Raw genomic sequence first — 15,071 nt, 5'->3', positions numbered from 1 at the left:
CCCTTGATTTAAAATTATTGGTCGCTTGGTTGGTTGGATCAATACATTTAATTGAACAGTTTCAGCTAGTTGTAAGCATACAATAGGAAGATTTACTCCAATCGTATTTCTAGCCATCTGATTGAGGTGCTCATCAAATTCTGCTTTAATATCCAGATCATCCTTTGTTTTAAATAGTCAGTCTGTAGGTCATTATGATAACAAACTTTAGCAACTGAAACGCGCCTAGGCAGAAATGGCAGTAATTACAAGACTATTTCAGGCTGGATTCTCTTGAAACTACGCTAAAGAAAATTTCATACTCTAAAACAGTTGGCAATAGGAGTAATGGGGGATTATCTTCCACCTAATCCCTTGACAAAAGACAAAGGTTAACTAACAAATAATTAATGTTACATATATAATTTTAGGTGGTATATGGGCTCGAAGGGTCAAAGATGGTTTAATCACTTTGGGTTCTAATGAGGAGCCTTCATTTAGCGACTTTTCTTCAAGTTCAGATGCACCCAACATAACTCTAACGAGTGAATTACTTGTGAGGTCTTTTTGTGATGTTTATTATACCAGTTGAAACGTGGTTTATTTAAAGACCAATCATGTATATGCGAAGTTGATGTGTCTTGTCTGGGTTTGGAGGGCTTGGAGCCCGATCTACATCTAAAACTTACCTCCCTAAAAAAACTAGTTGCTGCTGATAATACTCTTTCTTTAGGTATTTCTAGAATTGTTATTATGTGAAATTTTGTAGAATGTTTTGAGAAATTTAATAGTTTAGTGGAACTGGATCTTTCGCTGAACCAAATCAACTCACTATCGAGCTATTCACATGGATTTAACAGTTTACATGTAAGCTTGTGTATATTTTATAGTCGTCTGTGAACTTAACAAATGTCTGTCTTTGTCCACAACTTCAGTTGAATACACTTTCAGTGGTAACTGAAAGCCGCATATGTATTTGAATCAGGATAATCAGCAAGGCTGATCTGTAGATTGGTTATGAGAACACTAGATTGATAATTACTTTTAAAAAAATAAGTTACACTCTGAAATTCTAATTATCATGCTTTGAAAAGTGTGGGATATTGACCTCAAATATTTCGCAAAGTTCACCTGCTCCGTGTTCATAACTACCCAGACCTGTTGATCTGTTCATTTCTGTGCATGCCGAATTTCAGCAAATGAAAAGGAACTTTACGAACATCTTAATTTAAGACTGATCTTTGTGCCAAATACGGTGAACTTGTAGCGTGAAGTCGAGTCGCGATCGACTATGAACACCACTACAAGCAGACTACGTGCCAGTTAACCGATAAAATCGCCCGTAAGCCAAATATCAGAAAGCAGTTGATGGCTGTAGTCGAGATGTATTTGTTGGCGATCTCGTGGTATCGAAAGGATACCGAGATCGTGCCAAAGGAGTACAAGCGTGGTTACCGAGCGTAACCGAACCCGTGCAAGGTCACAATCCGCGGAAAAGTAATGGAGAGTAGTGGAGGAGTAATATGGCTGTCTTTGGCACAGTTAAACAAACGAGCACAGTAAAACAATCACTGGTACAATTGGTTATAATAATGATTGTTTCCGTTAAATCATTCGCGTTCTCTTGGTAAAAGTAGGTCACTACAAACTAATATGAAGAACAGTTAATCGACACCTTTTAATGGGCTTGATTAAGCTTATAAGTTGAATTCGCCCTATACCATTTATAAATGTTCGTGTGTAGGTCATGCCAAATTAATGTTCTTATTTAGGTTTAAGTTGTGATTTACTTTGTAATGATTCATTCATTTTAAGTGTACCACGGTAAGCACTGAGATAAGTTTTTCTTTTTGTCAAAATTGATTGAGGTTTGTATTTATTGTTGTTGTGAGCTACCAAGCCTTTATTTTGAAAAAGAACTGGGGATGACTGATATTTAAGCTTTGCCTTCAATCAAATAAGAGGTATGCAAAACTTTAACTGCAATGTAGGTCAAAAAAACAGATTAAAAATTTATTCTAGTAATGTCATTGTTACTTTAAAAAAGGAAGTACGGTTTTCAATAAAACCCATAATCTATTTGTTTCATTCAATTTAGTTGGTAACAGTCTAACAGAATACATATCATAAGTCTGGTGGATCTTCAAGTTAGTATTTGCACATATACATGCAACCTCTAGCATGGGATGAAGAAATTATGCTAAAGAAAAAAGTGTGTTTTTCAAACTTAAAATCTTTTGTGTACCATGTAAACGTCCAAAACGTTTCTTTTAAAGTAAAGTTGGATTAATCCCGATAAGCAAACGGGGCTTAATAAGGAAATATGTAGCACTTAACAACCAACATTACATACAACTTACACTACCTCGTTGATTCAGGGAGCACTTTAATGTTTCCATATTAGATTTTGAACCGTTTAATTTTTTCACCGTATACTATGACTTGTAATTCAAATAAATCGGTAGACCTTATGTCACAAAAACCTGAAATCAAGCAATTTAACCCTAAGTAATTGAGGTTCTAGCCCGTACTCATTAGGTATCAGCTAAAATGAAAGACTCATCTTACAAAAAAAATATTCTATAGTGAATTTCGTCACTGTCGACAGACTATGAGATTTTAAGACCAAACATAGGCTTAAGTCAACCAATCGGTCTATGTAGCTATTTTTATTAAGATGCTTAAATCATATTTTAAGCAGAAATAGGACATTGTTGACGAATATAATATAGTGAATAGACAGCAACAAGGCACCAATCCGTGAAGATATTCGCTGGATAATGGTCTAATTCATATAGGACGTTGTAATATTTTGTAGTCGAGTGCTAAGAACAGCAAAAATGCATGCTTAAAAATTATAAAGGTGATAGAATTAAAAGTATATTTGAATAATGAAATTATACCTAATTTTTATTTCCTTTTAGACAATAAACATCTTGTCACACTTAATTCACTTTCTCATTCTCAATATTGATTCTTCCACCATCTACCAATTTCTGTAGAATTTACTTTTTTATGACACCATAAACTGTAGCAAATTTGTCCACTTGTGTTCAAGATCATAAGATGTTATGTTCCTATTTTTAGCAGATGAGAAAAACAGAAATTGATATTTTACTATTTATAAATATGATCGACTTCAACGACAAATCATTTTTATTTTAGTATCTCAATTTATCATATAATTTTCTCCAATCTGAGGATATTGAAAAACTCGGTTATTTGCCATCTTTACGGACTTTGTATTTAAGTGGAAATGATCTTCGTAGATTACCACCGGACTTTTCAGAAACAAGTTCAACCTTGGATGAGTAAGTTTTAAATAGTTAATGAAGTATGTGAGGATGTTTAATCAATTTATCAAAGTATAAGTTGTAAAATAAAAGGGACGAAATAAATGTGTGGCGTTTGATATATAATAAACTGTTAAACTTTTAAAATAAATTGTGCTACGAAAAGCTACTGAACTTAGTGATTTTAAAATTAACGTGGATATATATACATTTTCTTAAAGCTCTTGATAATTGGATCGGTAATAAATCTGTTTACGTTTTAGCGGTACTAAGCAGCTGAGTTTTCCCATATGCCTGCTTTCATTTTTAATGATGGCATTACACGAAACGAGGAATAGTTGCTAGTATAATCCTAGCGCTATAGAATATATTTTTAATGTTTTCTTACCAAAAATGGTCAGAAGATTATTCTTAAAACGAGCCCTTTATCATTTGAGATATTTTACAGAGTTACACGTTTGAATGAATATAATCTGAAAGTTGGAAATTTGCACAAGATGTGAATGGCTTAATAATTACACTTTGTGCGCAGCTTATAATAAAAACTTATAATTAGGGTATGTTTTTAAAGACGACTAGCAGTGGGATTAAATATATAGTTATCGTCTTTTTGAAACTCACTAAATGCATGTACTGATATACAAATGTTGACGCCCCTACTGAGACTTGAACTCACTACCGCATACCATGGTGACTAAAAAATTTGGGGGAAAGTAAGCCGAAATTTCAAACAATCTACACTGACTTTGAGATTCAGCTAGGATATTAACTTTCATCCGAGAAGTTCAAAGTACAGAGTAGTGCGCGTCTACTAGAAGCTATTTAGCTTGTAGGTTTACGTTATATCTAGTTCAAACTGCTTGATATAAGCAAATTGGGTTCAGCTTCTGTTGAAATTGAATATCAAGCCAAGTACAACTATGGATTAGCTACTCAGTAACCGGAAAGTGTCGATAATCAGTTTCTGCTTTTGAATAGTGCCATAAAAACGGGAAGTGAAGTAGTTTACGGCTTAGCAAAAGATGCCTCGTCTAGAGACCGGGTTTCTCATGGGTCTCTAAAACTCCTAAAGGTAAACCTCTGGGTTCGGTTACCATTGTATACGAGCGATTGTTGACATTCAGTGACAAAACCACGTTAGTAATGCAGAGGTTTGGCAAAGTTTTCATTGGCCTAGTGGTTACAATTCAATTAATTTCATTATCTTGAAGCCCTGGAATCGATTGTTTATACTCGGTCCGCAAATATCATCCCACTAACTCCCATATTGTACTTCAACTGTCAACGCTGCGACTAGGTGGAAAAAGCGGAGTTGTCAGTTGTTTGTATGGCTCAGTATTATACAAAAGCCTCATGGGAAGTAATCTATCTGCCGTCACAACGCTCTGACTGGTTTTCAAGAGATTGTCAGACCCGTTACCAAACATGACTAGGAATAAAAGCTAGTAGCGATCCTGTTATAGTTCTCTTTTACAGTCTTTATCAGGATTTTATTCTTGCTTTTTTAAATCATCAACCCAATGACATATATATATATAGGCCATTTTTTACTTGATACTGTTTCTCTTTACAAACATTTTTAGACGCATTGTGTTCAAGTTTGCGAAATTAGAAATCCTCTATTTGGATGATAATAAACTTTCAGATGCACAGGATTTTGCCAGTTTAGGCACTCTCCCAAGGTATGTGTGCTCCTGTGAAATCATTTTTGTTTTTACCTAATTCATAATACAAAATTATCTATACGTTAATCTTGAAGGTAAGTTATTGAACTATTATCAAATCTAGTGTTACAATCTACGTTTGGCATACGAAGAGACAGTGGGCAGCTGTTTTATCCTAGCATGGAACTTATCAGAAGTGCTCATCCGCCACTTCACTGAGGATTAAATGTGAAAGCTTAGGGTCCCACGACGAGAGATCAGCATTTAGACAACCACGTTGGCATCCGGTGATTTACATGTCTAAATTTAATCGACTCGCGATACTGAGCAATAATTTTCTAATGCAACTGGTGGGTGATTGCCTCACACTCGATTTAGTCGGTTGACTAACTAGTGTTTTATTCAAGAATAATCGTTAGATGAAAAACAAAAATTCGTTGGTTTTCAATTTTTGTTTAGTTAAAGTCAGTCTGTTATGTAAACTGTTGTTAGGTTGAAAAATCTCACATAAGCTCTTCATCTTAATTAATTTGTACAGCTTAAATATACTGTAGAAAGTCTCAAGAATTTCAGAAATGAATTACACGGAAATGAATTGTTGAAACCGACTACAGTTTGGTACCAGTCAGTCATATCCGATGTAAAACCTGGCGCCTTTGTGCATGGGTTAAAGTATCTACCTCACAAAATAGATGGTTATAACTCAGACGAAGAGGATCACAGTAATCGAAGGTCTTGAAGACAGAAAAAGAGTAGGATAAGTATAAGCATTTTAATCTGACACTCCTGGATAGTGTACGACCCAGTATGAATATGTATCATTATAAGTTGCTAAAATTCATGTCAGCAAAATAGGAGAAATTTCAGAGACGAGAAGCGGGGAGATCAGAACGAAATTAAGTACATAAAAAGCAAAGCGTAAGCGAAAAACATAAAAAGAAGTGAGTTTAGTGGAATTATTGTAATTATGAGGTGACAAGCACTTACGTTTGGCTGAAGGTAAATAGTAAATAAATTAACAATCTATTTTGCGGTGTAGTACTCAATCTATCAAGCTGTTGATCACAGTTATTTGGTAAATTTTAGTCTTGAAGATTTTACTTCCTGGAACTACTTAAAGTAACGGTCAGTTTGGTTTTATGTACTGACTACTTGTATCAGGTAAGGGTCTAACTTAAACAATTTAATATGACTAAGACAATAGTTTTAATTTACAATGTTATGTGCTCTGAGATAGTCAATAGGAAACCATGGACAAATGTTGTGTGGTATTCGATATTTCTCAGCAAGATATGCTATTAACGTTGGGGGATCTGATATCATCTTGGATTAGAACCCATATCACAGCTTCACAGTCTGAAATGTTCGAATACTCTACCCATCTCCAATAGTCAGGTGGCAAAGTCTCGGGCTTTAAAGCTGTGTGACATGGGTTCGAATCAGACACAAAGCACTAATCATCTCAAAAGTGAAGGTATGCCTTCCTGACGAGTGCCAAATAACACGAAACCTAGGTTCAGGTTTTCCTGTGGATCACCTCCAACCACCTTACATCAAGGTGTAGAGTAGTTACTTAGACTAATAGCCACTTTGTGACTTCACTGATTGAATTCGGTCAACACTAGTAACCAGATAAACATTACACTAGCTACCACTCAATGATATATCAATGTATTTTTAAATTGTAATATAATATTTCTGAATCTTTAGGAATTCAAAATATATTTTTTATTATTTTTTCAGGTTGACATATTTAAATTTGGCAAATAACAGATTTACTACTGTACCATTGTTAAAGTCAACACCACTAAAAAGACATCAGATTACTAAAGCTCAGAATAATTCTACAATTGAAAATATACCGTTTTCAAAATCTCCCACCAGTCTAAATGAAACTATTCAACATGATAGCTTGTTAATTGGTTATAATGAAAAGGATGAAGATAATAAGTAGGTTTTATCTGATAGTACATAGTATCAATCTAAAAGTTAGTGACTTAGATCGAAAATAGATTGAACCATAAAAATGGATCATTTGAGAAATATTCAACATATACTTCATTGATAACGTGGAATTGTATATACCATACCACCATTTATTCTGAAAATATTTTCTAACTAGTATAAAAGTATGTTTGAAGAGGACTAGTAGTGGATGTACCAAGTTAGGGTGTTATTGTATAAAGTCATTTACTGTTGATTTGAATAGTACGGAATCTTCCAAACTTCATAATTGTCATCCACCAGATAATCGTATTCAGTGATTAAAGACATGAAACGACTCAGAGTAAATTGAAACGACACATTTGTTTTTAATTATTATTTTCTCCTAAATCTTTAGCTCTAATAGTACTTTAGATTTTTCACTTCATAGCTTTTCTCATTACTTTTTCAATAAAGTCTACTTATTCACCCTTATGAATAACATTATTTATATCATTATTCCTCTCTATCTTGTCAACTTGTCCCAGCATAACTCGCATGTTCTATAGAAACGTTTTTAGATGGACACTTTCAGTAAGCTCCATGCTGCTTATAACTAGCTAAGGAAATTGTCGAGTTTCATAGTTTAAATTGAGAAGTGACAAACAAGAAAAGCTGGATAGCTGTTTTATTCTACAATGGGAAATCTCGTCAGTGAGCACCCGACTCAGTGATCTGAAGTTTAAGAACTCAAATATGGTTTAGCCGAATCAATTAGTGATTTTAACTATGAAAATAAAATGTACAATTCAAATTTGCAGTTCACTATTTTCTTAGCTGTCCAGTTTTAATCGTAGAATAAAACTCACAGATGGTGTTGTCCCTCTAAAGATTGAAAGTACTCGCATTTGATGAGTTTTCACTAGCAAGAAGGTTCAATTCAGAGCATCCCTGAAATAGTCTCCAAACTTTTAACAGTAAAACAAAATTCACTACAGTATCAAGCCTTTTAGACTAATAACCATATTTCAACTTGATCGATAGGATTTTGTTAGGAAAGGAAGACCAGGCATTCACGAAGTTGGTTACTACTTAGTGATCAATAAGTGTAAATATATCTATCATATAGGAATTCGTTCACACTTGAACCAACTCAGTAATAACATCTCTTTGATATAATAATGAGTGAGGTGAGTTGAAATACCTCAAAGTAGATCTACTTTGAAGGCTTTAAAATTCTAGACTATTGAATTGAACTTCCGCTCAATGATATATCCTTCTAAGTAAGAAATTTGAAGGTCTTGGATTAGGGTTCGTGTGGCGCTGTGAGTGTATGTGCTTACTGCTGAAGATTAGCTCAGTCTAATGAAACTACTATAGAGTGTACCTTCATTTCTACTGATTCCTCTCTTAGTATCAGCTAGTAATGAAAGCAACCTTAAACTTACCTTAATCAGAACAAGAGTTGGCAGAAGAGAGCTGTAGGTTCGAGTTTCTGATGAGTGCCAACGAGCGCGAACTCTGGGTCGACTAAGGTTTCCTAATGGCTACCTGATGTATAGAGTTCAACCACCATCAAGGGTTAGACAAACGTGATAATGGTTATCAATCAGTGGTTAATCATTTGTAACTGTCTCAGTCTTACAGGAGGTCAATTGCTGCTCATTTAGATCAAAGTCCTGGGTGGGGTGGATTCGAATCTCAGAGGTAGTATCAGTTTTCTCAAGATTGCAGGTACGCTTTGTTGACGAAACCAAGGTCCCGGATTTCCTTCCTACTACCATCAACCACTAAACAAATAGATAGGTAAATTCAACACCGTGACCGAAGTTTTCCACTCTTTTAAAATTTATTTTAAGCCATTTAGTGAGTGTAAATGTCATGTTATCAACCAGTGTATTTACTACTTTTGTGTATACTATCAATCTACTTTAATCATTTTCAAGTAGCATATTCTTATAATACAAATTTTTCTAAAATGTTTTCTTTCTACCATTGTCATTTTCATTATTGTTTGACTAATTGTAATTTTTGAGGAGTTTAGTGATAAATGGGAGATCCCTGAAGACTTCATATCATCACAAATGGAGTTCTGATGATTCTTCTGGTTCCAACAAAAAACAATTGACAAACAATCTGTGTAAGATAGTGAACAAACAGTCTTTGGAAAAAACAAATAATTTATCTTCTCTCACAAGAAAGGAGCCTCGGGAACAACAACAAAATATAAAAAGTACTGATATTTTAATACTATTTCAAGTTTTTTTGCAGGATATCTGTTTAACTGTATTCCACTGTTTAAACTCCTGATATGCATAAATAATTCATTGATCCTTTTTATGGAAGTAAATATGCTCTGAGTAAAGAAGTGTGATAAACTTCTGTAGTAAGTTCAGCTGAAGTTTAGATAAGTAGAATTATGGATGTCGACTTAGATATTATTACCAGTGAATAAGAATATACTTGTTTTAATCATCTCTGAACTACAAATATTCTCTATCATCTCAATATACGTGATCATTTGCGTTTAGTCACAAATGACTTTTGTCTACGCTACATGAATACTTATCTATAATAGACTTGAAGAGGGGGAATTAGCCAGCCCGATTGATCGAAAAATACACTTCCTTCAAAGTCATTCCTTTCAAACTTGATGAGTACGTGTTCTAAGTCATGTTACTCAACTAGTCGAGTTAATAATGGTGGCGATGATTATCATATATACGTAGCCCAACGACGAAATACTAACTACAAGTTAACATCGAATAACATAGTTTAATTCTAGTGTTTTCCCCCCATTCGCTTTAGACTTTTCTGACAACTTGTTAATAATAAACGCTTATTCTTTAAATTGTAAATATACATTAATTTTGTATCCATTCTTCTTTTCAGACTGTTCCCTATCACTAGATGAACATAGAAATCCAAATGCTCCACGTGTACGCATAGTAGACGAATTTATTGGTTTATATAATTTGAAGAAGTTATTTCCTTTAATTCATGATAAGCAAACAAAATGTAATCATCAAGGTGATTGTAAGTCTATTCAATTAGATTCTGACTTTCATATGCACAAATCAAATTCAGGATTAATATTAACAGCTAAAGAAAGATCTACACGTGATCGGACTTTTACAACAGATGAATTGGTCTCATTGGACAATGAAGAAAAATGTGATGTTCAATCGAAAATTGTACCACCACCATTTCAATCTCTTCAGTCTATTGATTTATCTCATAATAGGGTAAGTTACAATACCGCCCTAATTAAACTTTAATCGGATAGGATATTTCAAAAGAAAATAATCCAGGGTTATTAATTCGATGAACCATAATTTTCGATCATTCATTTACTGTTGGTGAAATTCCAATTGGCAAATTATTTTAGCTTCCCTGGTTAGACCACAGAACTGTATAATGATAAACTGAATAGTTTATACCACTGACTGACTATAATTAGACAATAATTGAAAACCATGAAACACTGGGTAGCTAGCTGTTTCATCCAGACATGGGACTCCTCGGAAGTGCACATATATAATCTTATCAGGGGTTGAACCCAGGACCTTCAGGTCACACGAAGGGCGCTTAACTTTCAGACCACTTAGTTGACATTTAGTGGTTGACGTTTCTAACTCCAATCAATGTGCAACATCACCTATCCATCCGTTAGTATCATTGGGGAGTAACTCTTCATTGGACACCGATTTAATAGTCACAATGTTAGGTGCATTTCGCAATACTTAAAGGTCATGGGTTCAAGCCCTGCTAAGATCGTGTATGTACACTCTTGGGGAGTCCCGTGCTATGATGAGAAAGCTAGCTATCCAGTGCTTCCTGGTTTTTAATCAATGTCTAACTAAGGTCGGTTCATCATGTGAATGTTAGAAATAAAGTAGTTGTCGATTGCATATCTAAAAAATAAGGATGAACTGATGAAAACAATGACTAGTCTATTGATGAAACATTCTTCACTTGAAAGCTACCTCTCAAAAATTAAGTTATCTAAATCAATAAAGTATATAATAATAATATTAATAATAAATCTTAATTTTTCCATAATCCTCAAAAATTCTTTCATAGATATCTTGCGAAGAACACCTATTGCCTATTGCTGTATGGCCAAAATTGAAAGAATGTATCATCTATGCCAATCCTATCATAAGTAAATCATCTAGAATTCCCCCATTACTTGAACGTTTATTAATACAACAATTACATATTAATCTATGTCGAAATCCAATTGATAATCCAAATTTATTTGGAATCAAGAATACCAGTTTATTGGAAAGAAATGAATTAAATAGCTGTTTACAACATATATCACCTACACAAAATCAGAATTTTGGGAATAACGATATCACTACTGTTAGTAGTGGTACTAATACAATGAACAGGTTATCTCATAAAAATATTCCAAAATATAAAATGGCATTGAATAAAGACAAAGAGGGTAAATCATATCATTCCAGTATGAAACCAGTTGTTATTCGATATAAGTAAGTGTAATACTACGACAATTTTTTGTTATTGTCAATTGTAAATAAAGTAATGACAGTTTCTAAATGTTCTTTACATATCAATTTTTAACTTGTTAAAGATCTTATTAATAATCAGAAAATAGTTAGTAAGGGGTTATGTAGATTCATGGCTTGTATTGAAATCCCAAATCGATCTAAGACAACTGTTGAAGACTGCGTCGGGCAATGGGAAATGGTCACACGATATCATACATTGATTAAAGTTACGCATATACACCAATGGATCTCTACTCAATGTTCTAGAGTTTAAGTGTTGACTCGTAATACCGAAGGTCCTATGTTCGATTCTTAGTTCTGGGTCGTGGATGCCCACTGCTGAGGAGTCACATATTAGGACGAAATGACCAGGCTTTTAAAAGTTGTCTAATTTAGATCGGTTCGATGAAACTGAAAAGTGTTATTACAACCAATCTTAAGTTTTCTCGGTTGCACGAGCAAATCAGTATTGAGAGGAACTTAAAATGTAATGCTACGTAACATGGATGACTTATACACAACGTTCTCAGTGTAGCGTGAAACATGTCGAGATAAAAATACATCCATAGAAACATTTAATTCTTGAAATGGAATCTTTGGTGAAAACCAAATTTCAGTATCCACTTCTTCCTTACTAAATGAAAGAGAAAATAGACAAAAATTTCAGATTAAATACAATTATTTAACAATGAAAAAGTTGCGAATAACTTAAGACCCCAGTATTCAATTTATAAAATGTCTCATTAAAGCTACTTATCAGTGGTGATTGAACCTTCTAGGATTAGTGTAAAAAAAAACTCATTCATCATATAGTGAAAATAACAGTGTGAAAGCGAAATCATACGGAAATTCATTTCAAAATAAATTAACAAAAACACGTTCCCATTTTTTTCTTAATTTGTCAAAGTGAACATGGAACCAAAACACAGCATTACTAATACACTAAACAAATAACTTTCTCTTATAGCATAAATACTTAAAAATGATCAAGTTATTAATATACATAATTCTTAGAAGATTGTCTCATCATGTAATTTTACTGCCCTTCTATCGGATTTATGCACAAGTAATGTGAAGACTATGGGAAATGGTTTAGAAAACTACTTCTAACGTTATGAAGGGTTCAAATATATGATGATTTTGATAGTGAATGGATTTCTGTAACGACCTTTAAAAACTCGTATTTTAAATTAAACCTTCATTTATATCTCAAATTCATAACTCTTCTCGAGATAAATTATTCCTCGTAATAACCACATTGTCTAATAAGCGGATTAAATTATGGAAATCTTTATAACGTCTCTCAACGACACGTGCATATTTTTACCGATACTCTAATAGGAACCAGGCTCTATAAACTGTTTACTTAATGAACTTTTCTTGAATAATCGATATTTCTTTCTTCATTATGAAAGGTATCGATTTTATTTTTGGAAGATATAGTCACAATCATCTGTGATTTTTTAAACGGAGAGGAAGTACATTTTGATCTAAGTTCTATGCTCATTCACATTCATTTATATTATGATTATAAATTTTTTCAGGACAATTATTTCTCGTGAGAATTAAAGCATATCTTTAATTAGATACTCAAGATAGGTATGAAAACTATAAAACTTTAGTTAATAAACTAGGATCAATCAGAAATAAGCAACGTAGTAGTACATGGCACATATGTGTATCAGCTCAAGCTTCGACATAGAAAGATGGAATCATAAAGGAGTGAAAGTAATAACAGAGAAAAGAGTAAGCATTGAGAAACTATTTTTTTCGGGAAGAAAGAATGAAGTCAAGGAATAAAAAAGTATCAAATCTTAAAATTCAAAATCTAAGGTAAGATAAAGAGTAAATGTATCTTCACTATTGGAATGAATTCTGAGTTATTTCGCTCAATGTCCCTAACCATTAGTTATGATAAGCTTGTTGATTCCTACTAGATCCATTCAATTATGTCAAATATGGAAAATTTTCAATATTTATAGATGTGTTATTTTCTCGCTTTTAGGTTAGACAAATCAAGTTTAGATTTAGGTCCAAAGATGATTAAATGTAATGTAAACCAACTATTAGATGAAATGAAATTATCAAATCAAACGAACTTAGTTAATCCATCACAATTATCACTACCAACTACAACAGTAACATCCATAGCATCAGTTAAATTATCAAACTTATCTAATTCATCAACCTTAAATGATTCATTTCAAGATAATCCCTCAATGTACAATAAAATTTCACATTCTCTACAGTTACCTACTATTGAGAGATATAAAACTTTTATTAAAAATGATTCACAAAAATTAGATCAAAACTTACCAGAATTTTTGGCAAATCTTCAATGTGACGAACAGATTGAAGAAGAAAATGAGGATATGAATAATTTTTTTACAACTCAAGTATGCTTTTGGTGATTTTTGTATTAGAGTAATGATAATAATAATAATCGTCATAATTAGCATTGGATGACTGAATTTGCCTAGCTAATATTTCTGGTCATGTGATTACTATCCAAATGTTGTTGGAATACATTTTAGAAGACAGGACCACAAGCTGACTGATTGAGTACACGAATATATATTAGGGAGTTAGAACTATGGAATAGATGGATTTGTAGTTGACGGTGTTGTCATAGATGGGAGTTTTGTCCCATCAAGAACCTGTCAGCTGGATCTAAGTAAATCACAGTTCTGATGTCTATACCTAGACTCGAACCCAATACCTTTCGCTTCATATACCCGAATTTGTTATCCACTGAATTACTGAGTTCAGACAGCCGCGAGACAGGGTAACGGATATGATATTTATGTAATTACTAAAAATGATTTGAATTATTCGATTGTTGATTTTCTTGACTAAATTTTGATTACTGTTTGTTGGCGTATGTGAATCTTTTGGAAATTACCTCAATATACCTATTTTCACAAGTTTTTATAGAATAGGTGTTATATGTAGAACTTGGATTTTTGCTATACCGCGTACAACTTGGGCACTCAAACGCTAGAACCCTCCAAGACACAAGTTAGAAGACTGAGACGAGTAGAAAAGAATCTTATTTCAAATAGTGTCAATTATCATACAAAACACTTAGATATTTATACTTTTAGCGAAAACAAAATCATAATTACAGTACTTTTTAGTATTTGTTTAATCGAGAAGCTACACATCGAGATTCTTGAATGTTCTTCTAAACGATGATTGGATGGAATGTCTTCGACTCTTTCAGAGTTTCTTAAGGCTTCCTTGAGTTCACTGGGAACCGTCTCCGTAATAAGTGAAATTAGAAACCAAGTGAATAACGTGTTCGGCTTTAGAAGCAAAAGGTACTGAACTCGAGGCTCAGTATTGACTTTAATCCTAATGTCCAGGTACATCCAGATGACGACTCTCAAATAAAACGAAACGTCTGTACTCGATTCTACTGATAGTCACATGCGAAATATACTAAAATTCACAATATAGCTATATATCGAGGCACTCTACCCAGGATGATAATATTTCAGCAGAGGTTGGTCAGTTGCAATCCTGAATATCAGTAACGCGAAACTACAAACCCTTACTAATTTCGGCTTTAGTATTAAAATATGCCAATTTGGGATTAAATGCAGCAAAACCAACCATATAGCAGTAGTGCGCAAATTCGCCAACTACTAGTCTAAGTTCCCAACTGAGCGCAGTGGACTCATTACTTTAAATTT

At 33.4% G+C, this 15,071-nt stretch overlaps 1 protein-coding gene across 1 annotated transcript in view; it reads left to right on the top strand.

Moving 5' to 3' along the window:
* Positions 1-205: 205 nt before the first annotated feature.
* MS3_00005342 (uncharacterized protein) overlaps positions 206-15,071 on the top strand; it is a 29,789-nt gene continuing 14,923 nt past the window's right edge. Inside the window, exons 1-11 of the mRNA XM_051213394.1 lie at positions 206-370; positions 411-535; positions 568-712; positions 749-846; positions 3,145-3,290; positions 4,856-4,954; positions 6,680-6,886; positions 8,896-9,092; positions 9,752-10,104; positions 10,943-11,358; positions 13,382-13,772. Of these exons, the coding sequence (XP_051073448.1) occupies positions 328-370; positions 411-535; positions 568-712; positions 749-846; positions 3,145-3,290; positions 4,856-4,954; positions 6,680-6,886; positions 8,896-9,092; positions 9,752-10,104; positions 10,943-11,358; positions 13,382-13,772 (2,220 nt within the window). The 5' untranslated portion in view covers positions 206-327. The remainder of the gene's footprint in view (positions 371-410; positions 536-567; positions 713-748; positions 847-3,144; positions 3,291-4,855; positions 4,955-6,679; positions 6,887-8,895; positions 9,093-9,751; positions 10,105-10,942; positions 11,359-13,381; positions 13,773-15,071) is intronic.

This window comes from Schistosoma haematobium, chromosome 1, assembly GCF_000699445.3.
Source record: "Schistosoma haematobium chromosome 1, whole genome shotgun sequence".
In the NCBI taxonomy this organism is placed as follows: domain Eukaryota; kingdom Metazoa; phylum Platyhelminthes; class Trematoda; order Strigeidida; family Schistosomatidae; genus Schistosoma; species Schistosoma haematobium.
Note: the sequence above shows the minus strand (reverse complement) of the source record. Positions and strands in the feature narration are given on the sequence as shown.